The sequence below is a fragment of the Ipomoea triloba genome, chromosome 5 (assembly GCF_003576645.1).
Source record: "Ipomoea triloba cultivar NCNSP0323 chromosome 5, ASM357664v1".
NCBI lineage: Eukaryota > Viridiplantae > Streptophyta > Magnoliopsida > Solanales > Convolvulaceae > Ipomoea > Ipomoea triloba.
The window spans coordinates 31,224,807-31,251,118 of NC_044920.1; the positions used below are offsets into that span (position 1 = coordinate 31,224,807).

The 26,312-nt window shown below is 36.7% G+C and overlaps 6 protein-coding genes across 15 annotated transcripts; 4 read left to right on the forward strand and 2 right to left on the reverse strand.

Annotated features, from left to right (window-relative positions):
* The first annotated feature begins 267 nt into the window (after positions 1 to 267).
* On the forward strand, positions 268 to 3,980 carry LOC116019126 (metal tolerance protein 10). 6 transcript variants are annotated; one of them, XM_031259241.1, is made up of 8 exons: positions 268 to 484; positions 570 to 657; positions 1,175 to 1,374; positions 1,498 to 1,610; positions 1,915 to 2,160; positions 2,665 to 2,745; positions 3,077 to 3,307; positions 3,384 to 3,980. In XM_031259241.1, the coding sequence occupies exons 2-8, from the start codon at positions 632 to 634 to the stop codon at positions 3,741 to 3,743; spliced, it is 1,257 nt and encodes a 418-aa protein (XP_031115101.1). In that variant the 5' UTR covers positions 268 to 484; positions 570 to 631; the 3' UTR covers positions 3,744 to 3,980. The 6 variants fall into 6 exon arrangements, with proteins under 6 accessions (XP_031115101.1, XP_031115099.1, XP_031115097.1 ...); XM_031259239.1 differs by having other exon boundaries at positions 268 to 409; XM_031259240.1 differs by having other exon boundaries at positions 313 to 409; positions 555 to 657.
* Positions 3,981 to 5,455: 1,475 nt separating this feature from the next.
* On the forward strand, positions 5,456 to 6,792 carry LOC116019134. Its single transcript, XM_031259250.1, has 2 exons — positions 5,456 to 5,912; positions 6,058 to 6,792. The coding sequence occupies exons 1-2, from the start codon at positions 5,578 to 5,580 to the stop codon at positions 6,551 to 6,553; spliced, it is 831 nt and encodes a 276-aa protein (XP_031115110.1). The 5' UTR covers positions 5,456 to 5,577; the 3' UTR covers positions 6,554 to 6,792.
* A 112-nt stretch (positions 6,793 to 6,904) lies between these two features.
* LOC116019116 (putative cyclin-B3-1) lies at positions 6,905 to 13,795 on the reverse strand. Of its 4 annotated transcripts, none has more exons than XM_031259218.1 (24): positions 13,280 to 13,795; positions 13,131 to 13,188; positions 12,993 to 13,044; positions 12,617 to 12,671; positions 12,451 to 12,490; positions 12,204 to 12,360; positions 11,117 to 11,152; positions 10,809 to 10,869; positions 10,456 to 10,513; positions 10,290 to 10,368; positions 10,117 to 10,149; positions 9,992 to 10,037; positions 9,853 to 9,901; positions 9,726 to 9,766; positions 9,594 to 9,642; positions 9,467 to 9,501; positions 9,025 to 9,303; positions 8,819 to 8,941; positions 8,625 to 8,714; positions 8,359 to 8,520; positions 8,163 to 8,222; positions 7,899 to 7,997; positions 7,499 to 7,677; positions 6,905 to 7,418 (listed from the first exon to the last, which is right to left on the reverse strand). In XM_031259218.1, exons 1-24 carry the CDS (start codon positions 13,292 to 13,294, stop codon positions 7,283 to 7,285), a joined length of 1,992 nt encoding a protein of 663 aa, XP_031115078.1. In that variant the 5' UTR covers positions 13,295 to 13,795; the 3' UTR covers positions 6,905 to 7,282. The 4 variants fall into 4 exon arrangements, with proteins under 4 accessions (XP_031115078.1, XP_031115077.1, XP_031115079.1 ...); XM_031259217.1 differs by having other exon boundaries at positions 9,467 to 9,507; XM_031259219.1 differs by lacking the exon at positions 11,117 to 11,152 and having other exon boundaries at positions 9,467 to 9,507.
* A 442-nt stretch (positions 13,796 to 14,237) lies between these two features.
* On the forward strand, positions 14,238 to 16,489 carry LOC116019128 (zinc transporter 1-like). The gene is made up of 3 exons (XM_031259246.1): positions 14,238 to 15,606; positions 15,699 to 15,848; positions 16,028 to 16,489. Exons 1-3 carry the CDS (start codon positions 14,857 to 14,859, stop codon positions 16,331 to 16,333), a joined length of 1,206 nt encoding a protein of 401 aa, XP_031115106.1. The 5' UTR covers positions 14,238 to 14,856; the 3' UTR covers positions 16,334 to 16,489.
* A 195-nt stretch (positions 16,490 to 16,684) lies between these two features.
* On the forward strand, positions 16,685 to 21,289 carry LOC116019122 (ribosomal RNA large subunit methyltransferase I). 2 transcript variants are annotated; one of them, XM_031259227.1, is made up of 8 exons: positions 16,685 to 17,035; positions 17,135 to 17,363; positions 17,446 to 17,580; positions 17,756 to 17,972; positions 18,840 to 19,026; positions 19,756 to 19,940; positions 20,830 to 20,967; positions 21,077 to 21,289. In XM_031259227.1, exons 1-8 carry the CDS (start codon positions 16,924 to 16,926, stop codon positions 21,203 to 21,205), a joined length of 1,332 nt encoding a protein of 443 aa, XP_031115087.1. In that variant the 5' UTR covers positions 16,685 to 16,923; the 3' UTR covers positions 21,206 to 21,289. The 2 variants fall into 2 exon arrangements, with proteins under 2 accessions (XP_031115087.1, XP_031115086.1); XM_031259226.1 differs by having other exon boundaries at positions 16,690 to 17,035; positions 17,756 to 17,984.
* Positions 21,266 to 26,098, reverse strand: LOC116019132 (ALA-interacting subunit 3). Its single transcript, XM_031259248.1, has 8 exons — positions 25,686 to 26,098; positions 24,717 to 24,775; positions 24,553 to 24,627; positions 24,261 to 24,374; positions 24,058 to 24,128; positions 23,563 to 23,860; positions 22,994 to 23,283; positions 21,266 to 21,519 (listed from the first exon to the last, which is right to left on the reverse strand). The coding sequence occupies exons 1-8, from the start codon at positions 25,771 to 25,773 to the stop codon at positions 21,465 to 21,467; spliced, it is 1,050 nt and encodes a 349-aa protein (XP_031115108.1). The 5' UTR covers positions 25,774 to 26,098; the 3' UTR covers positions 21,266 to 21,464.
* Positions 26,099 to 26,312: the final 214 nt, after the last annotated feature.

The following is a 26,312-nucleotide window of genomic DNA, read 5'->3' on the forward strand; positions in this document are numbered from 1 at the left end:
AACGCAGTAATTTATGTTTGTCTTGTGTTGTAGGTGAAAAACTTGTGATTTCTTCCTTTTGTTGTCCATTATTATTACGGAGTATATTATTATATTATATGCAACAATAATACATACTACTTGGTGACATAAACCTATTGCTGTTAAATTTAAGGAAATTAGTACAACACTTTATTACCATATAATAATAATAAATTATAGCAAGCAAAAGTTTACCTTATTATTTGGGTGCCAATTTACCTAATTACCTTCCGGCGAAATTAAACAAAAATGTTAAAAGAAAAGAAAAGAAAAAGACAGCATTTTTATTTAGGATGTGCTTTGGTGTCTTCTTTGTCGTCGTCACTGAGGACTGTGTTTGCTTTGCTCCGCCCAGAAAGAAGAAACCAAGAACACCTGTGGGGTGTGGGTGAGTAGAGTAGGCATGGAATTTTGGATTAATTTCTTCTGTATCCAATACAAAAATCCAATTCCGCGCGCTAACGTAACACAGCTCAGCTGCTCCGCTGCTATTTCCCTTCCCTGGAATAGATTATTTTTTAATTGTATTTCAGTCATTATGAATATAGGTGAGGTGGATGAAGAGTTAACCGCTAGCTCGCAGCCAATCGGATTTATTTGGTGCTGACCCATGGGAGCAGTTGGGCTGACGGCAATGTATGTATTGTTTTCAATTCAGCGCTGCTTTCCTTTCCGATGTTGTCAGTCAGGTGTGGACGGACGGGTAGAAAATAAAAGATTCCCACTAATAGGATGCTTTGCATACCTTGTGAGGTTGTATTATTTGGTATGTTTAGTATAAATCAAGTTGATGTATAAAATCTTTTATATTATTATTAGTAGTAGAAAATGACAGCAGCTTGTGTTATGCATATGTCTGTCTTCGGAGTTGTTATTGTTGTTTTATATATAGTAATCTAATGCCACAACCCTGCAGCATTATACATGCAACTCCTCGCCTCCCCTAGTGTGGATTGTGGAAGATATCTGACTTACCACTTAAAAAACAAAAATATACACCACCTTTTGGTTGTATGTATAATGGATGATGCATCAAGTGTAGCTTTCTCCTAATTAATTTTCGGCATGCCCCCCCTTTTTCCCTTATAAAATGCTTGCTTAGCATCCATCCTTCTTTCATTGCAATCATTTCATTTCATTTCATTTCTGGGAGGAATTGGAAAATGGCTCTCGATGTTCGCACTGATTCATCAGATTATCGTGTGGAGCTTCTTTCCCCGGCTCCGGGGGTAGCTGGGGATAGTGAAATTCTCACTCGGGTCCCTTCATGGCGCCTCAATTTTAATGAACATAGCCTACCTCAAAGACGTGCTAATAGTCATTCTGGATTTGGAATGATTCTTCAATCCTTGAGTCAGTTCTAACTCTTTCTTCAATCACAATTCTCTCTCTCTCTGCATTTTATTGATTATAGAAAGCGAGTAGGTTTTTTTTTTTTTTTTTTTTTTTTTTTTTTAAGTCCTTGTCTCTTTTCAGGAAGGCAAAGGAAAATTATGCAATATTACAAGAGGCAAGAAGAGCTTCTCAAAGGTTTCAATGAAGTGGATGAATTCCTTGAGTTAGGTTACTTGCCAGGAGCTTTGTCAGAGGTATATATTTAATTTTGTTCTATAACTATCTACGATACTCAATTGCTTGCTTATTTATACTACTAGCATCAAGTGGTGATGCGATGCTAACAAAATACGCAAATTACCCGACCACCAATTTGGAGTTGTTTCTCAGCTCTTTCATATGATTACCTGTTATTAAAGAGGTAGCCACATAAAGTTATGCTGGATTGGATTACATTGCTTCCTTTATCTTCTGCAAAATCACACAACGTTAATATACTGTGTATAGTAGTAGTTCTTACACAGCTAGCTTAATTCTCTTGTATGTTGTTTCTCACAGGGTGAAATGAAGCAAGCTGATAGAAGGGAAAAAATAGCCATTCATGCATCTAACATAGCCAACTTTGTGCTCTTTGTTGCAAAAGTTTATGCTTCTGTTGAGAGTAGGTCATTAGCTGTGATAGCATCAACATTGGACTCACTTTTGGATCTTTTATCAGGATTCATCTTGTGGTTTACAGCTCATTCTATGAGCAAACCAAACCAATATAGATATCCAATTGGAAAGCAGAGGATGCAACCAGTGGTAATCTTCAATTCTTCGATCTAAACCCCCGCCCCGCCCCGCCTTTTAAAGGATATTGCTTCTCTCTCTCAACATCTTCAAATGCTGACACCTCAAAGTTCATTGCCTAGGTTTCTTTATATATATATATGGAATTAACTACAATAATTCTTATAATGTTCCTCCAAATTAAATTCTGTTTTAGTAAGCTTTGTAGTGAAAGCTCCACATCCTGGAACAGACCTTCCTATTAACTACAATAATTCTTATAATGTTCCTCCAAATTAAATTCTGTTTCAGTAAGCTTTGTAGTGAAAGCTCCACATCCTGGAACAGACCTTCCTAGTCTTGTAGGAGTAAGAATATGAGGAGCAACAATTGAAAACACACACACACACACACACACACATATATATATAGTTAGGCTGGCTAAGTCAAGTATCTGCTATCAAATGATGCCAGCCATATTAGTTATTTATTCCATCTTTATCTTCAAGACTCCTGATTATTTCGATAAACTTGCAGGGAATTGTTGTGTTTGCTTCAGTTATGGCAACCCTTGGATTGCAAATATTGTTTGAATCCGGTCGACAACTTATCATGGGGGTATGTGTGTGTGCAAATTAAAGCTTCAACCAGTACCAGAACTTAATTTTTTTTTTTTTAAATCAACAAAAGCTTTATATGCTCTTGATTTTCTTCAAAATGCTTTACCTTATTATCCGAATGAGAGAGAAGCATTGAACTATATGCATTGTTGGTTGGGGTATCAGTCTGATAATGTAATGTACATGTATAAGCATGAGCATACAGTAAAAGATGAAATTATTATTTGTTTAAAGGTAGGTAGGTAGCAGGCTGGGTAAGTTGATTAGGCAAGTAGAAGAGAGAGAGAGAGAGAGAGGAGTTTTAATTCTGAAGTGTTTGTGCAGTGCAGTCTCATCCTGAAAAAGATGCGGTGAAGGAAAGGTGGATGATAGGGATTATGGTATCAGTGACAATGGTAAAGTTTGTTCTGATGCTATATTGCCGGCAATTCAAAAATGAAATCATCAAAGCTTATGCTCAAGATCATTTCTTCGACGTCATTACTAACTCAGTTGGACTGGGAACTGCAGTTCTGGCAATACACTTTTTCTGGTGGATTGATCCTGTTGGGGCTATCATTGTAAGTTAGGTTAGGTAGTGTTGGTGTTTGATTGTGAAGTATAAGTAAGTAAGTAACTAACTAAGTTGGGGTGCAGATTGCTTTGTACACGATGAGTACATGGGCAAGAACAGTGATGGAGAATGTTGGGTCACTGATTGGGAGGACAGCACCAGCAGAGTACCTATCAAAGCTGGTGTATCTGGCTTGGAATCACCATGAAGACATAAAGCACATAGCAACAGCAAGAGCATACAATTTTGGGTCGGGGCGATACTTTGTGGAGATGGACATAGTATTACCAGGAGAGACAACGCTGAGTAGAGCACACAACATTGGAGAGTCACTTGAAGAAAAGATAGAGCAGCTCCCCGAGGTGGAGCGAGCTTTTGTGCATGCAGACTTCGAGGCTGTTCATCAGCCAGAGCATAGCCAAAAAAAGACCAACAACAAGTGAAAGAAGACTGGTTCCATGGATGGTGTGTAATTTAATTTGTTGTTATACATACATAGTGTCTAGCTAGTGTGTATTGTATTGTATTGTATTGTATTGTGGACTTGTGGTGTGTGTCATTTTTGCTTTAATTAATTGTTTGTTGGAGATGAGAGCTGATAAGCTCAGGTTTTGAGTTGATAGTGGAAAGACTGGCAGGGAGGCAGGCGTTGTTGCTGCTAATTTAAGTCCTTCTATCTATTAGTAGCTTTTCAGTAACATGAAAGAAAATTCTAAACACTATAAATAAGGAAGGGAATATGATTATATGAAATGATGGAGGATATTTTATTTATTTTTGAATACACCGACACTAGGATTCGAACCTGAGGCCTCTCATGCTCAACCACAAGGATTTTGGCAAGATATTGGATTATTTGTCAATTACTGTTACTGTATTGTTTTAAATTATTATTACGGACTACGGAGTATTATGGAAAGTGGAAAGGAAGGAGGAGGGCATTGTGGTAATTTGGGAAGACGCAGTGGGCTTAGGGTTTAACTTAGTTAGGCTATATATAGGAGAGGAGAGGAGAGGAGAGGAGAGGAGAGGAGAAGAAAGAATATTTGCACAGCAGGCAGGCTAGCAGCCTCGTAGATAGTTACAGGCTTGTTTTGTTTGTGTGATTAGAGATAGAAATGGTAGGAAGTAGAAAGAAAGAAAGGCCGATGATGTGTAAATGAAGAATTGTCCGTACCATCTGAGGAGGTGAGGTGAGGTGAGGCGGGGATGTGTTATCCCTTCCCATCCCATCCATCCATTGATGTATAATCTTCACCCTGAGGCCTCCTTTTTGATTTCTTTGTTAGACTCACTGATGCACTGTAGTAGTAGTAGTGCATACATACATACATACATACAGCGTTGTACATTGCCGAAATAAACACAACACATGCCTGCTCTCTGCCCTATATATAGCCTTTATGCATTCAGATTTCAGATGCATCCACATTTTTATGCTTTTTTTTTCTTTTTTTTTTTTTAAGTTTCATTTATTCCGAATCTCAATCCCACCTATACAACTTAAATATAGCACCTGTATCGGATCGATCGGATCTAATTAATTTGCCCGAATGATATCAGTCTCGTCAGATACCAGAGTTTGGGATTAGGATTGGGAAATTTGTTGAATTTTTTAATTATATATACACAAGGTGACGTTGTTATGAAAATTACCATCCCATTAAGTTCATGAAAACTAATATAGTGCATTAAAAAGATAAATCTGTGAATTAAATTAATTAGAGATTTAAAATTTGTGTATGCATATGAAGTACGGAGTATCATATTAAACATGTCTTGTGTATAAGATAAGACATACACATAACACATGTTCTATGTGTACATGTAAATTTTAAACCTTCCAAGTATCTCATGAATTTAATTTTTTAATGTACTTAGATTAGTTCTCATGGAATAGTATCAAAAGAGAAAGCTCAAAATACTTAAATATGTAATCTTTAATAACTAAATATATAAAAAGTGAACCATTTGCAATCTTTAATAAAAAAACATAATCATATATATATATATATATATATAGTGTGTGTGTGTGAGATGATTAATTAATAAAAATAAGATAAATAAAATTTTATTGTGTGTGCAAGGCAAAAGAAAAAAAAAAGAAGATCAGAATTAGTGGCGGCCACTCATAACACGCAAACACACCACACAACAAACCCAACTCCGCACACAATAATCCTCTTTTTTCTGTGTCTCCCAACCAGACAACGAGCTGAGGCTGCTTGCTACTAAACTAGCCATAGCCATAGCCAGGAAGAAGACACTGCTGCTGCTATGATGGCATGTATGATACCTAATAATCCCTCTCCTTCCGCAATTCTACTAGTCCAGCAGCAACTTCAATCCAAAGATAAGCCACAACTCATACCAAAGCAGCTGCTGCTGCTTTCCAACTCCTCCTCCTCCTCACCATCATTATCTGCTTCAACTGTGAAGCTCTTGGACCTCCCACCCTCTCCCTCTCCTTCTCCCTCTCATGCCAACTCTTGTTCTACCCACAAACCTCACCACAAAGATGATTTCTATGTCAATCTTGGTTCTGCCGTCCGCACCCTTCGCCAAGACCTCCCCCTCCTCTTCACCAAAGACCTCAACTACCACATCTATAGGTAGGTACCTCCGTCACGTCAGTCTTTTTTGTAAGGTTTACTGGTGTGTTTTGTTGTGTGGGGTCATTCATTTCCCCCATAATACGTACAGAATTACAGACTAGTAGTGTTTATGAGTTTTTATTTTTCCAATATTTATTTGCAGGGATGACATAACCTTCGTGGACCCCTTGAACACCTTTACCGGAATTGATAACTACAAATTGATCTTCTGGGCTCTAAGATTCCACGGAAGAATTCTGTTCAGAGAGATTTCACTGGAGGTTTATAGGGTTTGGCAGCCCTCTGAGAATGTCATATTGATCAGATGGAACCTCAGAGGTGTCCCCCGGGTACCTTGGGAAGCCAAAGGCCAGTTTCAAGGCACATCTACCTATAAATTAGACAGAAATGGCAAAATTTATGAGCACAAAGTTGATAATCTTGCTTTCAATTTCCCCCAGCCCCTCAGACCACCACCACCCGCTTCTGTTCTTGACTTAGTTACTGCCTGCCCTGCTGCTGCTGCAACTCCATTCTTGTGGGCTCCTCCTCTTCATGTGCATTCATCTTGGTTAGAGTTTTATAGTGCTGTTAAGGACACATTGGACCGTCAAACTTCCTCCACTCCTCCTCAAGATTGCTTTCTTCCTTGCTCATAATCAAACTTCACTTCCTACTCTCTAGGATTATTTTTATATATACTACACATACAAGCTACTTAAATTATTATTATTATTATTATATTTCGTCATGATCTTGCATACTAGCTCAGAGTTATTGGTGTTTATACATGCGCAGCCAAGTATAAAGGGAATGATGATCTTAAGCTCTGCTACTTTTGTTCTTGCTAGTGTACAAAGTTGCAAATATATATATCAATACATACAAAATTACAAAATTCTCTCAATGCTAATTTGGTTACTTCCTCTATCAAATTTTCTTTAGCCTTTTACATTAAAATTGTTCAGCAGTTCAGCACGCACACACTAATGCTTCAAAGAAATTCAGTATTTCCTCTGCACTGGCAAGTCATTCATTTGAAAGCAGGTGATTCTAATTTAGTAGCAGCATTCACTGATATCCACTAATCACCCATAACATCCACATATTAGAGAAACCTTGGTCCATTAGCAAATGTGGTACAGAATATGATTTAGAACCATAGAAACTTTTAGGAAACAATATTATTGATTTTCTTTTCCAAAATGACTACATATATCACAACCCTTCTGTGCCAAACAATCAGATTAGTGGATACTCTACATTCCTACAATTTTCAAGGTGCCACTGCTTGAGAATGATGTAGAAGGCACTCAATCTTCCAAGTTTTCAAAGAAACCTCCTTCTGTCCCGTTTTCTATGATAAAATCACAATGCTCAGAGGCAAATCATTGAGGAAATGCTTCTAAAGGTTTTATAGCTGCAACTTTGCTGTATTCAAATCTCATATATTTCTCACATGTGACTTTTAGTAGTGTTGTTCTAGCAGCCTTATGGAATCTTAAGATCATCTCTGCACAATCCCTGTGGCATTGAAATTAAGTGTAAAATGTCTGCTTAAATGATGAGTAATTTAAACAAAAAATGATATTGCAGAACTATACCTGAGTTGAAATTCTTCATAGCATGCATGCCTCTCAAGTAGAGGTGTCCATGCCGGAGTCATTTGCATTGTACACCGTGCAAGATAGATAGCCGATGCACATAGCAAAGAGGGCTTGTAGTTCAAAGCTTCAAATTCAACCAAGCACAACTCAACCAGGAAAAATGCAAGATGTTCCAACTGGCATAAGATTTCGCATGAGAAGCATATTAATGAAAATGTTAGAAACTGAATGAGAATGTCCAGAGCACAAACTGAATCAGTGAAAGGATTAGAAATTCTCAATTAGGCCCGAACAAATTTCAAAATGATAATTACAAATTTCAATTTTAGAGTAATTAGACGAAATGGAGGATATCTTGGTCCACTCTGCAACCATTTGATTTGAAATTCACAGGTACCTTTTTATTTGCTTGAGAGGCCTTAAGAAACTGTAGCATGAAGACATATGGAGTTGGTACATTTAGGCGAAACAATAATTTCTTTAAAATAGCCTTCTCCTGAAAAAGAAAGATGTGCTCCATCATAGGTCAAAACACAGTAGCCAAAAACACTAAACACGACAAACATTATTTTATACCAATGGCTATCGGGGCTCTGTTACTAGTATGGAATAGAGACCCCACATATTGGGCACAAAATAAAGGAGCATGCACAATGCTTACCATTCCCAGCATTTGTTCTTTGGTGTATGACTCTGCTGATACACTGATCAAGTCCATGATCTGTACCCAAGCAAACAAAAGATTCAAATATTCTATCCCTTTTACTTTCCTCCTACAGATTAAATATTCACAGTTTCACATAATAACTCTGATAGACCCTGAAAGAAATATTGATGTTCATTGAATAAATATTTACCCTTGGATGCCAAAAATCCTCATACTTTGATGCCAATAAGAGTGCAGTAAGGCCAACTAGCTGCATTTCATTTTTCTTGATGCATACTCTGGACAAATACTGGTCTAATATGGTAACCATGAGAAATAAAGTTTCTTGCATCAAGTCAAATTTTAGATGGACCTGTTAAAGTGACTGGTTAGTACGTTAAACGGAGACAGAAGGTAATGAAATAAAATTAAATGAAGAAATAGAAACACAAAGGCTTGCTATATAACAATATGTACTTCAATAAGCCAGTTTATTAATATGCCACGCATCTGAGGTGTAATTTCTGTTTGAAACTCCATGTAGCTTTTCAAAGGATGACTCTGAGCCTGTATTTGAGTTTGGCAAAGGGGAAGTGTCAAACATTTTTTTTTATATACAACAGGGTAACATTGACACATAAAATGAGTAGAGAAGGTAGCAATATTATTACCTCCATAACCCAATAATATTGATAGATATCATCAACATATTCAGAAACATCAAGATGGTTAGAGTTATCGTAGATATTTGGCAAAAACTCTTGCTTTGTATGCCCAGTTTGCTCTTTTAATTGCTGGAGAAATTGCAGGTTGTTACCAAAATGTCGAGAAAAAAAATACATTCATAAGCATTGAAAGAAAAAGACTGGAAATAAACCTTTGGTCTTGTCATCAACAGAGAAGTGAAAGATTTTCTGCGCACAGACGCTCTTCTAATTAAGATATTTGATTCAGATGTGACCAAGTCATGGTTGTTCTTAGAAGGAACCTCTTCTGAAGGTTGCTTAAAAGATTTTGGAGCAATATATTTAGAAAGAGAAGATGTAACAAGCTCTTCTTTTTTCTGGGATGAAATGACAGATTGAAATTTTGAGCTGATTGGACAATGCATTCTTTTTTGTCTTGAGGCCATCTGGACTGTGGTCTTTAGAACTGGCTGAGATACAGAACACATAACAAAGTAGAGTCAAGAATTTTTCCAAAATATACCTTGACAACCCATTTGGATCACATTACAAGCAAAAAATAAAATAAAAAAAGCACTAGTGTAATAACTGATTGTGGCACAATAGTTCTTAAAGGGTTCAGAGGTTTCTTACTTGAGGTAATACATTTCGTCCAGCCTTGGGCTTTGCTGAAACTAACAAATGGTAGAATATTAATGGTGATAAAAACAGTTGTTCTCATAACTGTCTAAAAAAAACCCTTTAATTTAGAGCAACCAACCTGGCAACCTTTGTTTTCCTATCCCATTTTCTGAACATTTGGCATTTTCCTATCACAAATTAGTATAAATGTAAGCAACAGAACATATACCCATACCTCAATAACTAATTAAAGGGTTCAGAGATAGCTAACCTGAGATAATATCTTTCGCCCAATCTTGGGCTTTGCTGAAACTAACAAAAGGTAGAAAAATAATACCAAAGAAAACAGTCATCACATAATTGTCAACAAAACCGCCCTTTAATTTAGAGCATCTAACCTGAAAACCCTTGTTTTCCTATCCCTTTCTCTGAACGTTTGGCATTTTCCTGACCCAAATTGGTATACATGTAAGCTTTTTTATGTTGAATGCAGCATGGTGTAAGAAAATAAAGAGACAAGATGACAATAATAACAACCTTGTTTATTAAAGCATTTGCTTGCTTTAATACTGGTAGAGACTTCCTGCAAGTGAGAAATCAGAATAAGTATTCATGTAGACTTCACAAAGAATAACAGAAGATGTACTGTACATTGTAAAAACCTTGATGGCAGGAGAAGATTTTTTTCAGTTGTCCTGGACAAATCAAAAAGTGGAAAACTATTAATGCACTAAATAGAATATCTAGACTTTTCACAAAAACCAATGGAAAACAGATGTGAAGCTGATACATACTTCAATAACAATTAACAAATAAAAAAACTGAGATGACCTACCTGTTTCCAATGGTAGCCACTACACTGCATCGGGCCTTGGCTCGGGAATCATCACCAGCAGCCTTCAATTCCTTGCTAACTGCTATCCAGAAGCAAAACCTCAATATATAAATGATTTGTCCTTACTTCCTTTTACTTTTTTCCATGTCTTGCCAGGAAATCATACCTTTCATCAATATATGATGGTCCCCACTAGCTTCAGCTAGGCTCACCCTCATCTTTGCCTGCTTGATGAAAAAAAAAAAAAAAACACAATATATCTGAGCGCCAAAAAATTAAAAATTTACACAGAATGAACAATTTCACCTATATAATAATTTATTATGACATTTAAAACCAAAGAAGGGGTTGAGAGAGGTGCCATCCCATTCAGAAGTTCACATGGAAAGAAACTAGGGTGCTATCACTTTAGAGTTTAGACCAAGTAACAATTTTAGCAAATAAAAGAAAAATATGAGCCTAACCAAATATGGCATATAAGCAACAGTAAGAATTTCACAAAACATATACTTCTCATACCATCATCAATGGTTTTCTTAATGACGTATTTGTAGATGAAGTCCCAGTACAAACAGAACTCCTGAGAATTTAAATAAAATAAAATAAATTTAAAAAAAAAAAAAAAAAAAAAAAAAAAAAAAAACCACGAGGATTAAAGTGAAAAGTACAGTATCAGTGGATGCATGAGAAAAAATTATAAAAGAAAGGAGGGTTGTGACGGATATTAAAGAGAGATTCTTAATGTATATAGCTGCACTTTACTGGTGCCATTTTATGAAACCATAAAGCCCAAATAACTAAAGTGAACAACAATTCATACTGCATACCGCTGTAGGTAAGAAAGTTTCTTGCCATTACCCTTCCTGCATTATAAACTTTCTTCTGAGTAAAGCAACATGGGTTTAAAATAAATAAATCCAACACAAATTGATAGAAGGCTTGACAGAAAAACTTATACTATGTTTCATCGGTGGGAAGCAATTGCATAAAATATGCATGTCATATTCCTGGAATGGAAATCAACAAGACACATGACAACATATTGCCAAGTTGGAGTTTTAGACTTCATACGACAGCAGCACCAAAAATTTTAAGTTCATAACTGTCATCATATAAGAGGCATCAACCACAACCTCTCTTTCTGAAGGGACTGTGTTCTTATTCATCATCAGTTCAATAGTTGATAAGTTCATATTTGATCATGTATATGTTTAACCATTATTTTGTGCTTTAAATATAGATATTATGCTTAAAAGGATCCTCATTTGTTTCATTTGTTCAATTAGGTAAAATTCTCCTTTTAAGCAAGAATGATCAATTTTGCATGCAAAGGTGTGTTCCGAGAGTCGTGAGAGGTTAAGAAAGTGAAAAAAGAGTGAGTTGGAAGTATCATGGCATGACCCGAGGACCCAAAGAAACAAAGGAAATCAAGAAAAGTGCATTTTGGAGTGAAGATCAATGCTCATGTTGACACTCAGCGTAACAAATTTCGCTATGTTTTTCTCTGTCAAGCCACGTCTCAGTATTTTAATCATATCTCAACGTAGGAATATCCAAATCAAGTGTTTCAAACGGCATTCGAAAGATAATTGAAAGATCTACAACTTTCATGAAGACCACAAAGTATAATTTGGACATCTACAAGGTGAAAAATGACCTAAAAACCAGAACTGTTGCACAGAGTAAGGACTCACGCCCAACCTCACGGGCGTGAGGTCCATCATGAGCATTGGAACCTACGAGCTATGATTAAAATTCACAGTGGAACTCACGTCCATGAGGTTAACTGTAAGCGGACTCCCATAATTCTTCAAATCTGTTCGTTTTGGTGCGAATTTGGGGGTATAAATACACCTAGGCAGTTATTTTCAGATCACTCCATTCTTCCACTAAAGTAAAGTTGGAATCACTTACCCTTGTTTGGATCCTTCATGCAACTCAGTTCTGGAAAAGCTGCCCCTGGTATTACTAATATCAGCCAAAACTTTTCTTCCAACTTTCACCTTAACAGAAGAGCTACTCTTGGTGTTGCTAATATCAGCCAAAACTTTTCTTCCAACTTTTACTTTAACTGGAAGGCAAGAGTATATCAGTATATGGTGAAAACCACCCAAGAAACATGTAAGATTTTAAGTACCCTAAAATTCTAGTGAAACATTACCTGCACTACCATTCTTGCTTTTATTTTTCTCCATGTTCCTCTTTGTGATCAAAGAAGTTAAGCAACTAAATCAATATTAGCAAGTACACAAAGCCAACACAAAACAAACTTTAAGAATTCAAAAAATTAAATAAAAGAAGTGCATTCTGCAAACAAGTATGCTAACCTTCAAAGAAGTAGCTCTGTTTTGCATGGCAGTACTATTAAGCATAGCAGATTTCCTGCACCAGAAATGAAAAAAGAAATGTGTATTACTTTTGCGTTACAATTAAGCAATCAATTACAACATAACTTTCAATTACACGAGAATATTTGAAATACCAGACCCTTCCTCGTTTAACAATCAAGCAAAACTTGTTGAATTAATTGCTTCAAATTTTAGCAATATTTACTGGGGTAGAATCTAGTCTAGATTTAAGAAGATGAGCAAACACATGTGAACACACAGACAATATTTACTAGGGTCTAGGGTAGAACCTATTTAAGAAGCTGTGCACACATGCATACAAAATATGAGAAGTAAGAAAGAAGTGTAGGCTTACTTAGAATCAGTGCTGAGAGAAATGCGTCCTCCTACTTTAGTTTTCTCTATTTCTGAATAAATGCTTAACTTTCTTAGTCCGCCTGTAACTATATTAGTAGAATTACAATATGCATAAAGACTAAAGAGTAATGCGTACTATTGTTGCCAGGTATACGGTCTTGCGCGAGAAGATTGGCAACTGCGTTTGATTTTCCCTGCATGAACGGTAACAAAACAACAGCGAATTGAATATGAAATGTAGAGGAATAGAGAGAAGAAATACTGAAATTTTAGGGTTGGGCATACCTTGAAGACAACCATTTCTAGCTTTCTTCAACCATTTTCGTTGCGGTTTAGGAGTGAAGCGTGTAGGAAAATACCATACAGTTGAGAATGCAGACTATCGATTGAAACTCAATGGACGGATTAGAAATGGAAATGAATAGCGTTTGAATAACAATGGCGCTGCTTCCCTGATTTGAATTGTCGATTGATTTTTGACATTAATGCCCTCGTGGAAAACCCGGCCCAAATAAACAAAAAAGATGAGTCCTGATATTGCACTTATTGGGCCGGTATTTTAGGCAGAACCCATGTATCTATATCTAAAGTAGGCCATTATTTGAATGGTAATGGTATATATATCTCATAATTGCCTCTGGTCTGGATTTCTTCTAACTGGAAATGGAATTTAGCTTGAAAAAAGAGGAGGATAGCTAAAAATGAACCATTAATTGAAGGTCTTGTTTCCTTTGACTGTTTCTCCCTGTGTGTGAGTTTTTCCATCCTTTTAACTTTGTAAAATAAAATCATACAATTGAAAAAAAGTAGAAAACTAGAAAAATGAAGAATGAAAAATAGAAAAATGAAATAAGCCGCCCTTAAAGTTGTGATGAAATAAACAATATACTACGGAATGCGGAAAGGGGTAAGAAGTGGGAGAAAAAAAGACAAAATGGAAAAGAAAGCAACAGTGGTAGCTTTAGTGAAGAAAGCAGTAATATAATGGTGCAAGTAGGAGACAGAATATCGACATCCTGAGGTTAAGAATGCTGTCCAACACCAGGTTTATTAGGTACAAAGGCCATTTAAGTGCGCTTTGTAAGGCCATCCGTGGCCGATGACAACATCTTGCGCACACGTTCACCAATCACCAATCATCAATCATCAATCCAGCTGGCGCCTGCTTCAATTCCTTCCTGTACGTCGTGTATATATAAATAAAATTGAAGTCTTCCACAACGATCAGATTCAGAGGCAACACTGTACTCACTCAAACAAAGCCTGATTTGATTGGTCTTTTAGTGAGTCGTCCCATCATTGCATGCGCCCTTCAAACTCCCCTTAGTTAGTTAATTTTTCTGCTGCATCCTAGCTAGCTAATACTCCGTATGATATATGATCCAAATTGATAGAGAGAGAGAGAGAGACCTCCCACATACCACCCAGGGGGGAAACAAATTAAAGTTAGCATATAAAAAGTAGAGCCAGAGGTTTGCATTGCAATACATTAGTACTCCGTATCATTTATTAATTGTGTGTGTGTCACCAGAATGTCAGTGCACTCCACTTTGGTTGTTTGTGAGACATTCCCAGTCTCAGTCTCTGACATTCCAAGTGCTCTGCCTTCTCAACAATCCTCGATCAGCATATGTCCTTTTGTTTTATTGGCCACACACTCCAACAGTACAATTCACTTAGCTTAGCTTCCATCAATATATATATATAGAGAATACTTATTCTCTCTCCATCCTATCACCTCAGTTTAAACGCATAGCTAGTACGTGTTTACAACATGTAGCGACTAAGTTTGTCCATCTCCATCTCATCTTCCTCTCTCGATCTGTGTATAAATTAAAGCTCCGATCCAGATTTGATTTGCCATGGATAAAACTAATTATTGTCTCCAATTTCCATTTCGCTACTCCTTCTTTAACATCGTAGCCTCCTTTTTGTGCCTTTATATCATCATCTTCTTTCCGTGTGCAATCTCTGGTACCGCCGCCGAGGCCGAGTGCACCTGCAACGGCAACGTTGAAGGTCAATTACACTACAGCAGCAAAGTCACAGTGGACTCTCTCAAATATAGACTAGTTGCAATTGCTTCAATTCTGGTTGCAGGTGCTGCTGGGGTGAGCATCCCGCTTCTGGCTAGAAAGTATGAACGTTTAGGGCCGGAGAATGATATATTCTTCATGATCAAGGCCTTTGCTGCAGGTGTGATCTTATCCACAGGTTTTGTTCACATACTGCCTGATGCATTCCAAACACTGACATCGCCGCTCCTTAAAGACACTAATCCCTGGGCCAAATTCCCTTTCTCTGGTTTAATTGCGTTGACGGCATCCATTGCAATTTTGATGGTGGACACACTTGCTATGAGCTTTTTCAGGAAGAAGATGCACTTTGACAAGACGACTAAACTGCCGCAGGTGATGATGGTGAGTGCAGATGAAGAAGAGGCCAAAGATGATGCTGCTGCTGCAGGCCACATGCACATACATACTCATGCGGCTACCCACGGTCACGCACATGGACATGGACATGGAGCAGCAGCCTATCTTGATCCCCCCCAATCTAATAATGAATTAGTGCACCTATCGGATCGAATACGACAGCGTGTCTTATCGCAAGTAAGTTACCTACAGTTAGTTGGATCTTAGCTTGTTCATTAATTGCTTAGCTTGCATCATATATATTCATACCTGGCCTACCTTATTATTAGGTACTGGAGCTGGGAATTGTGGTTCATTCAGTCATAATAGGATTGTGCTTGGGTACTTCACAAACCCCTGAAACAATAAGACCTTTGTTAGTTGCTTTGTCATTCCACCAGTTCTTTGAAGGGATGGGACTTGGAGGCTGCATCGCGCAGGTATGATATATGATGGGGATGCATGCATCATTATCATCATCTTCTTCTTCTTCTTCTCAATTTAAGTATTTAACATACAATTATTAAATTATATTGGCGTGAAACCTAAGCTAAGCTAGTTGTTGTTGGTTGTTGTATGTTTTTTTGATATATGTATGTGATGATGGAACGATGAGTAGGCAAAATTCAAGTCTGTATCTACAGCAGTGATGGCAGTATTTTTTTCCCTGACCACCCCAGTTGGGATTGCAACCGGGATCGGGATATCCAGTGTCTATAATCCACATAGCTCCACTGCACTAATTACACAAGGCGTTCTGAATTCTGCCTCCGCAGGCATCTTAATTTACATGGCTCTTGTTGATCTGCTAGCTGCTGATTTTATGAAACCAAAGATTCAAAATAACGTCAGACTGCAGCTGGGGGGCCATGTTTCCCTTGTTCTAGGAGCTGGGAGTATGTCTGTATTGGCCATGTGGGCCTAATGGATGATCTTATTCATTCAATCCCCTCCCCCCTCAGCTCACTGTTATGTACTTTCTCCATCATGTCCTATGTCTCATCTACCTGTGCGTGATTGCAGTGTCATCCATCTGTAATATAAATAAATAAATAAATTGTTCATTTTTGTTTGAAAAAAAGAACAAGAAAGAGAGTTATACAATACAAATGCTCCTATATATGTTAATAATAATGCTTAAGAAGGCTAAGGAAATTAATTAAGCACAGTACAATGTAACTTTTTTAATTTCTTCCCACCAGCAATACAATACAAATGCTGGTAATTTCCTTTGTTATGGCAAGGCTCAATAAGTAAATGAGGTAGGGAGGGAGGGAAGAGACACATAATCAATCAATGCATTTTGATTTTACAAGATAAGATAAGAGAAAGATTGTAATACCTATACCCCATGCATGCATTTTGATTTTATAAGGATTTCATTTTTGTGATTTATCTATCTATTTTATTTACACCGGGGCCGGGCGGCAAGGATGAAGGATTAGGGTCAGGTCTTGTCTTTAAACAACAACAACTACCCAAGCCCGCCCGAGTTAGCTTCGCTTCAGGCAGGCCATGCTTCTCACCGGTCGTCACCGTCTCATGTTGCGCTCTCTATCTTTGGCGTCATCACCTCCCGCACCCAACACTAGGCTTCAAGAAATTGCTTCCAACCAGCCCGGAGGAGGTAAGTACCGTGCATTTCTTCAATCCAATTTTCTCTCTAAACAAATTACAAATTACAAATTACATACATGTAGCTAGTGTGGTTGTTACTTGTTATTAGGCGTGGCCAAGGTTGTATTGAAGAAAGGAAAGACTCAACTTTTCTCTAGGGGCGGAAGCCCAATGGTTTACAGCGGTGCTGTTGACAGAATTATTGGTCGACCGCCGCCCAAGTCCGGTGATGTAGTCCTCGTCGCTGACGGAACCCAAAAACCAATTGGATGGGGCTTTTACAATTCTGTTTCTATGTTTTGCGTTCGCCTCATGCAACTGGAGGACGAAGCTTCAAGGTTTCTCTTTTCCTCCCATCCCTCTTTTCTATTTCTCATTATGGATGGATTTTCAATCACCTCCATCCATATACACTTACAGAGACCCTTCCTGTGTACTCAACGTGGAGAAACTGCTCGAAACAAGAATTTTTGCTGCTGCCCAACTGCGCAACACTCTAGGCCTTCCTTCTCCCAAAACAAACGCATACCGTCTCATTAATAGCGAAGGGGATAGGTGCGTGCACCTTTACTTTTACTTTGTTAATTCATTATTATTATTATTATTATTCTTGAGTAACTTAGGCAGGCTTGAATTATATTGGATGCTTCTAGGAGGGATTTTGTGTACTCAACTCATTAAGTTTTATCCCTCACTAAATACTTACTCTATCTTCTTTAACCTACTGCAGACTATCAGGTCTTATTGTTGATGTTTATGGAGATTTAGCTGTTATTGCTTCCTCTGCTGCTTGGGTAGAAAAGTACCAGCAACAAATAAAATCTTGCATCTGTAGAATCAATGGAATTAAACGCATAAGCTGGAGACCATCAGTTGAAATTCTCAAGGAAGAAGGATTGGATTTTTCTGATTCAACAAATTTGGATTTAGTTACTTCTCCTAAAAGGGTAAGAGTAAAGGTAAGACCTTTTGACATTCTAGAATTACCCCGTGGACTGTGGTTTTAGTTTTAGTTTTAGTTTTAGATACTCTTACCATGTCAAAATAGGACTCATTGTCATGTGGTGGATGGAATCACTATGCTAGGCACTGTGTTTTACATACTGTTTGTTGGTGAAACAATGATTGGCTTCTTGTGTGTTTTTCATTCTTTTAGGGATAGACAGTCAAATGTCTTGCAGAGAAAGTCTAGTGACTTACCAAAAATTCCATGGAATGCCAAGTATAGTTGATTACATTAACCTTTTATTTTATGTTTTGCTCTTTGCATTAAAAAGAGTGCTGACCAATTAAACTCAAGTGGAAATCTGATTTGTCTTTGAGTCTGTTTACTGGAAACCAAAGATCCAAAACAGTTATGTGATAATTTGTTGTCAAAAGACATTAAGACTATGTAGAGTTTTGGGGTGAAGTTACAATATCAGTGACAACCAATGGTCCAAAACAAAAGGCAAAAATAGCAGCTGAGTGCTTTACTGTAAATAGAAACTAAGAAGCAATTACTTGCTATCACGCCATTACTTGGTTATTATAATTTGTTTTCGAGACTTGACTTGAATGAAAATGGAATCTTTTTGTTATAATTTTTATGGTTCTTTCATTTTTGTTAAACATGTCTAGGTCATTGAGTGGAGGGTCTTAAACTCATGATTTGTTTTTCCAGTGAGGAAAACACATATTTCAGTAAAAAAAATAAAAATAAAAAAATCTACTCCATATTTCTTAATTGAAGTCTTTGTAGAAACTCTTCCTTGATTTCCTTCAAGGTGTACTTCTCAAGGGTCCTTTGACACCATCTAGTCTCTATTGGTTAGGTCATGGAGAATGGGATTTCCTATATGATATCAATGGATGGCCAAAAGACTGGCTTTTATGCTGATCAGCGTGAAAACCGTCAGTTCATTTCTACCATTTCTGAGGGTTGTAGGGTTCTTGATATTTGCTGCTACACAGGAGGTTTTGCGCTAAATGCAGCATGTAGCGGTGCATTAGAGGTCATTGGTACAACTACTGTTATATTATCTTTGTTCTTATATATGCCTCTGATTTTGTCAACTATCATTCAAAAGAAAATGCAATTGACCCAGGCCTTGAAAGATCTGAAACTAAGTATATATTATTTCTATTTGTGTCACCCAAGTTTGGTAAATTCATTATGCTAATTTGTCTTTCTTGGCATACAAGGATCCTTCTAAGTATCAGTATCAGGTGCTCCTTTTTATTCTCTTTAACATCTCATAAGAGCTCATATTTTACAAAAGAGATGAAGAACTAAAAAGTACTTTGTATTCTGTAATAAGTAAATGCCTATACATTGCAGTCTCTAAATTAAGGAACAAGCCATTCTTACAGATTGGTCCTAATATTTTATCATGGAACCAAGATATGTATATCTGAGAAATGAAGATTTTAAGTCTGTGGACACTTGATCTAGGATGCATGAGTTTTTCTTTAGACCTAATCAATTGATCTATGGCTATTTTGTAAGTCAATGGAGCAACATTCATACATCTGAGAAATGCAGAAAAGTCTATAAACTTGTGAACTTAATCTAAGAAGACAGGAGTTTGTTAAGACCTAATTAGTTAATAGATGATATGTTACAAGATTTTGTACTTGAATAAATATGATTTCACTTTTTTTTCCCTCGGATTTGCTATTTTTGTGCTATCCAAGTTTATAGATATATTCTAGTTCCAAATGGAGCTTATTTTGCTACTTGTTTGGAAGGTGTTGATACGTCATCACCTGCACTAGAAATTGCAAAAGAAAACATTGCTCTCAATGGGCTGGATTCAAGAAGGATATCATTTCTGAGACAAGATGCAACTGAATTTATGAAGGATGCTATTTCTAAACATGAAAAATGGGACATAGTTATTCTGGACCCCCCTAAATTAGCACCTCGGAAAAAGGTATGTGTTTTGATATCTTAATTTGGCTTTTGATTGCTTGTTATTTGAGTTTTAAAAATAGTTATATCATGAACCAACATGCACCATTGCACCCAAAGCATCCCTATTTTTTTCAACTTAAATTTATTTTTTTCATTTTAAAGTTAATGTATAAAAAATTATTGTATATCATTAAAAAGCTCTAATTGATATATTTTAATTTTTAAATGAACACTAATTTTGATTTTTAAAAAATAAATAAATCTATAGGTACATAAAGTCATTATTTTAATATTATGCTTATGTACAGTAAGTCTTGCATTTATAAATATATAGAAAGAACATTATGAACTTACTACAGAGTGAATGGAAATAGATATGATGGACCAACATTTTAGTGTTTATATACATTACGGTTTACATTTATGATCATATAAAACAAATATATGAACATAGTACATGATGAAAAGATGAATGTTATTAAACATGATGCGCTTATAATGTTTATATACTTAAAGCATATTGAAGGAACATTATATGAACGTATTACAAAGTGAATACAAATAGATATGGTGTACCAACAATTTAATATTTATGTACATTATGTTTATATATAGAACAAATATTATGAATGTAATAGAAAATAAATGGTAAACATGATGCACTGGTTGATGCCATTAACGACTTAACATAAAATGGTTTCATTTTGGACTAGGGTCCACCAACCATGCAAGGTAAACCCTAGTTGATTTAATTTGCGAAGGTTTTACTTGTATTGCATCTCTGTGCATGTGTAGAAATCATGCAATGCATAGGATTTGACCTTTGAGTTGTTGAAAGAAAAAATTTGCCTCAACCTTATTTTATTAATTGATTCTGATCCTTTTATGTTTGTGTTCACTTCACCCAGGTTCTAAAGAGTGCATCTGGCATGTATAGAAATCTGAACTCCCTGGCCATGCAGTTAACAGAGAAAGGAGGTCTACTTATGACTTGCTCTTGCTCTGGGGCAATGACACAAAGTGGTCAGCTCCTAGACGTTCTTCTGGCAAGTTCTCTCTCTCTCTCATCAGGAACTCTAAAATTCATTATTTGAATAACTTTAGTGTTCATCTTAATCTAATTGTGTGGCAACTGATTTTGGGGTATGCAACCAGGGTGCTGCATCCATGGCTGGGAAGAAAATCACGATTGTGCGCGAGGCGGGAGCAGCATGTGATCATCCTATTGATCCCTCATATCCTGAAGGAGAATATCTTTCCAATATCTTGCTTAGGGTTACATAGTTTCTTTCTTATATTACAAAATATTGTACTTCTTTATAATTCAACTGTTAAGACTCAATAAAATGGAAAGATGAATTTATCAAACATAATATGCTCCTTAATAGTTAATTGTAATGCCTGGCATTAAGTACATAACAAACTCAATCTCTTTAACATTTCAACCACTTTGTACATAGCTGGTTCCAAAATATCAATACAAGCTTCCATCCTCTTTAATCAATCACAGATAGCTCAAGGCAATGCACACCTTATGAGCCTGCTAGTGACCGCCTGGGTTCCGGTTCCATGACAGATAAGATGGATCACCAAGTTGCCTGCACAAACACAACATGTCAAGTCAACAGCTGTGTTCTCCAGAAACTTTTTAGCCCAAATTCTAAATGCAGCATTGTGTTGATAAAAGATTGAAAATCAACAAGGCTAACCAGTCGGATAAATCAAGGCACATACCATGAGGGTAAAATTTCATAAAGTGTGCATTTGTAAACTAGTGAAAACACACTGACTTCAATATTGAGTGAAAAGGCCAAAACTGTATATATATTTTAAGCTCTCAAGCAATGACCCAGATCTGTTCACACGGACTTGTGGGAAGGGGTCATGATATATATTGTAATTTTGTAATTCTTCCATGCCTAATACCAGGATGGAGATACATTTTGTAATTTTACATTGTAATTTGTCAAATTACAAAATGTACCTCCATCCCTTTTAATATTTTTAGTATCTGGCATGCTTACAAATTGACATGGAAGCAACTTCCATAATAGTAATAGTAATGATAATGATGAAGTATTCATGGAATGATTAAGTACAACCAATGTTTAGTATAATGCATGTGCACTTTCAAGACCATTTCATTGGAACTAAGATCAAGATCAGTATTAAGATCAAACTGCCAGCAAAAACTTGCAAAGCCAAAATATGAATATATGATGTGCATACACAATTATACAAGCAGCAGCTCATAGGCTTATCACACTTAACACGGAACTTGTACCTAAATGGTATTGGGATTTTCTTTTTCCTCTTCATTTTGGCATAGCAATGGAATTGTTATTTATGTAGAAAGGTGCAACCAAAGGTCAACCACACAAGTAGAGCTCATTGCAGCTTTATTTGCGCCATCACGGTCTTCAAATAAGGGGTCGTTTGGTTGGACACTTTTGTACTCGATTATAAGATTTTATTCAAATTACCTTGTTTGCTTGCCTACTTTTGCTCCTCTACTATTGGATTTCAAATCCTTCACTAATAAAGAAAAAGCATTTCGCTCTTTCTCCCCTACTTTTGAAAATTGCAATAAAATATGAAGAAACAAAAATAGCCATCATACATGGATTAAATGTGGAATTTAAATACACATGTGCACACACACACAGAAAATCTTACTTTTGGTTCCTCAATTTTTGCTTAAGTTGTCAATTTAGTCCCTCCTCCTAATGGAATTGACCAACAATTGAGGTCCAAGTTGACAACTTGAACAAAAATTGCGGAACCACCAAACCATATTTGTTCACTCATGAATTGAGGGACCGCATTTAAAAATGAGAAATAATTGAGGGATAAAAACTACAATTTCCCCTTATATTTATTTTGATTTCAGCTCATGTTTACTACCAAGCAAAGAGGGCTACTTTTACTCAAATCCATACAAATTACTAAATATTTGATTCCAATTCCAATGTTTGAACCAAACACCCCCAAAGTATTTTCTATAGTAGCACCATAAATAGATAGGATAATTAATAATTAGATGTCAGGTTTGGTAAGAAAAAGAGACCATACCTTGGCTTAACTAGATATATCACAGTGAAAACCATAGCCAAAAAGAAGCACAAGCCACCAACAGTAAGGTACGCAATACCCAGAAAATCATTTTTTCCACCCAGCCAGCTAGTGGTAGAAAGCACAAGTTTCTTCTTGCCATTGAAACTGTAGGTATTGTAATAATTCCCGACTGTGACATTAATGACGTCATTCACATTAAGATCCACCTCTATCTTCCCATATAGCTTCCTAAACGTTGGAAGAGCAGCAGTTCGCATCCAAACAATAAGGTCCTCCTGCTGACTCAACTGTTTAAAGCAAGGAACAAGAGGATTGAATAAGCCTTAGAAAGAACTTGAATTAGAATTTTTTATGTACTGAAGAAATAGAAAAACCCATTCCATTTCCACAAAAAGATAATATAAAAGAATTGAAGGTAAAATAACATGTATGGACAAGTAGGACCAGAAATTCCAAAGTACTTGTATCTAAAAGAAGTCCATGCAGCATACTGAGTCTCTTACATTATCTTCCCCTAGCATTCATGTAAAATAAATAAATAAAAATAAAAATGTATCAGTTCTTACCGGCTTCTCTGGGTCAAGCGTCCCACCCCCAATCAGAGACCCATTCTGAAAGTTCTTTGGATAGACGTCTTTGCCAAACTTGTGATCCCTGTCACTCTTCCATGATATTCCAGTTTTGTTTACAGTCAGCTGTACATTGTTGCGGGTAAAGCTGTAAGTATCATTAAACAAACTCCAGGCTATAAGGCCACAGGGAACTATGACAGTCCCATTGACTTTATCTTCAGGCTCGCAAGAACTAGTTTCATCCTCGCTGCTTCTATCCTTCAATTGCTGATCACTTCGGCTCTTCACATACCTGAAAATGATGTTAATACAAGTCACAAACATATATGACCATAATTTATAATACTCCATATTTAATTAGCATCATGCTTCAAGTAGTTTATAAATGAAAATAGAGGGAAAATAATATAACACAGCCAAACACCAACAGAAACTAAGTAACTTCTCAGACAATGCAGCAGCAATGTAATCAAGAGCAGTCTCAAGCACCTGCGATGATTTTGATAGAAGTTGTCAAGTTGGTAATACACGTAAATAGGCTGCTTCATATGCTTCGGTACCTGTGTTTCAAAAACCAAACCATGTCATTGTATTATGTCTCAAGACTTAAGTCTGACCAGGAAAAGAAGATAATTTTATCAAAAGAGAACTCCATCTGTAACAAAATCCAGAGCCACTCTAGTGGAACTTACTCTCAGGATACGAGGGCAGTTTTTATTTAGATTGCTTTGTATAAACTGAACTTCATTTCCTGAATAATTGCTTGGTATGCAGTCGGCCTCATAACGATCAACAATCTCAACAACCTGATGAATGAGCAATAGAACTTGCATGAATCAATTATTTCCTTAATTGGTTTTCTTCTTCTAAAAAAATTATTCTTTTTTTGAGTGGGGGGTGTTTAAAGGACAAATAGAGGAGAGGAGGAGGGGCCTGTAAAAGTCAAGAAAAGAAAAATAATCATATAGGAAACTTTGAGCATACATCCCGAGAAGCAAGCAAGGAAACAAGTCCAATGGGAATGAAGACAACACTGACTAGCAGAAAAGCTAAGATAACCTGCATCACACAACCAGTAAAGAAATTTCATCAGCAAACTTTTCATGAGATCATCTCACAGAACAAGAAATCTACAAAATGGAACTTACCCACTTTGGTGTTAATATTGGTTTGCAAGCAGGAAGTTCCTGTTGCGTAAACCTTGAATCTGAAACAGAAAAAAGAAAAGCTATTGTTTTTATCCTATTATTCAGATTATCCAATACAGTGAATATAGGTTAAAAAAAAAAGTGTGATTATATTTACCCATTCAGTTGATCTGACAAAGTTAATGGATGGAAAAGTTAGATTCACAAGGAAACAATCATAAAATTAGACAAATACTCCACACTTCCTATGAGTATATATATTAACACATTTCAAGTCCAAACACTTGACACATCAATCAGTTACAAATGAGAAAGAGATATATTAACACATTTCAAGTCCAAAGTCCAAACACTTGACACATCAATCAGTTACAAATGAGAAAGAGAGATTAGTGCAAACAGGAAAAAAAAAATGTTAGCAGATAGACTAGAAAGTAAGAACACAATAGGAGGGGAAACAAATCAAAGAAACTCTGACCCAAACCTGTTCGGTGGGTACATGTACAGAAATAAATGTCTAGCAAGTAGCTAACAATGCCAAAACACATGGCAACAAGATATAGAGAAACAGTACTGGTTAAGGTGACAACCTCAGCTATATAACTAATAACATCTATGGCTCCTAAGCATACCTAATGAACTTGGAATTGGAGTTGATTATGAATTAACCACAATTTATAATCATCATAATCTATAAGCAAAAGTCTCCAATAAGTCCCGTAAACTAAGATTCTAGTATTGTACAAAAAAGTATGAACAATATATCGTAGGCTAAGCATAACATAATCAGAGCAGAAAGTAACTGTTTGGTATAGTCAATCGGGGGAGGGGGAGGGATGGGGAAGAAAGCACATGAAAAAAAATATTTAAAAAAAAATAATCTCAAGTTAATAGAAGGCACGAGTCCAAAACAGGAAACGGATAAAAGCAATAGGAGTGCTATTGGGGAGGATGGGGGCATTAGCATACACTTGGGTCGCCTGGAAATTCTTCTGGTTGCAGAATTATCGGCGGATCCGGGGGCGCCGGAGCTGGATGAGGGAGCGTTGGAGCTCATCACTCGAATTTCTTCGTCTCAGAAATCTAAACTGCAAATATCAGGTAGATGTTTTTTTGGTTCGATCAAATTGTGGAAGAATTAGAAGAAGAGAATGGTTCGGAATTGCTGCCAATTGGGTTCTGCTTTATTCTTAAAGAGAGTTTGAGTTTGAAAAGTCGTCTCTGATTCTTCGTGTTCTTCTTCTGGCACTTCTAGATCTAAGTCGAGAATTGAAAAGAGGGAAAGTCTTCAACGAGTGCTCTCTCTCTCTTTCCGCCCGCGGCTGCTGTGAGGATAAAAAAGGAAGACCGGTAGAGGAGTAGATGGGGCCGCCGGCCGCAGGAGCTAAAAACGAAGAATAAATAGTCAAGTGGAGAATAACACGGTTTGAGCGTTTTTACATTTTAGACCCGGTTGACTGCTTCCATCTGCTCCGCCCACCTAATTGGACCACTGTCAGTTCTCCCCGGGTCGGGTTTATACGTTTCGGAAGAAAGGGCATTTTGACTAAAATGGACAAATTTTGAAAATAGTGAATAAATAAAAATATGAAATCT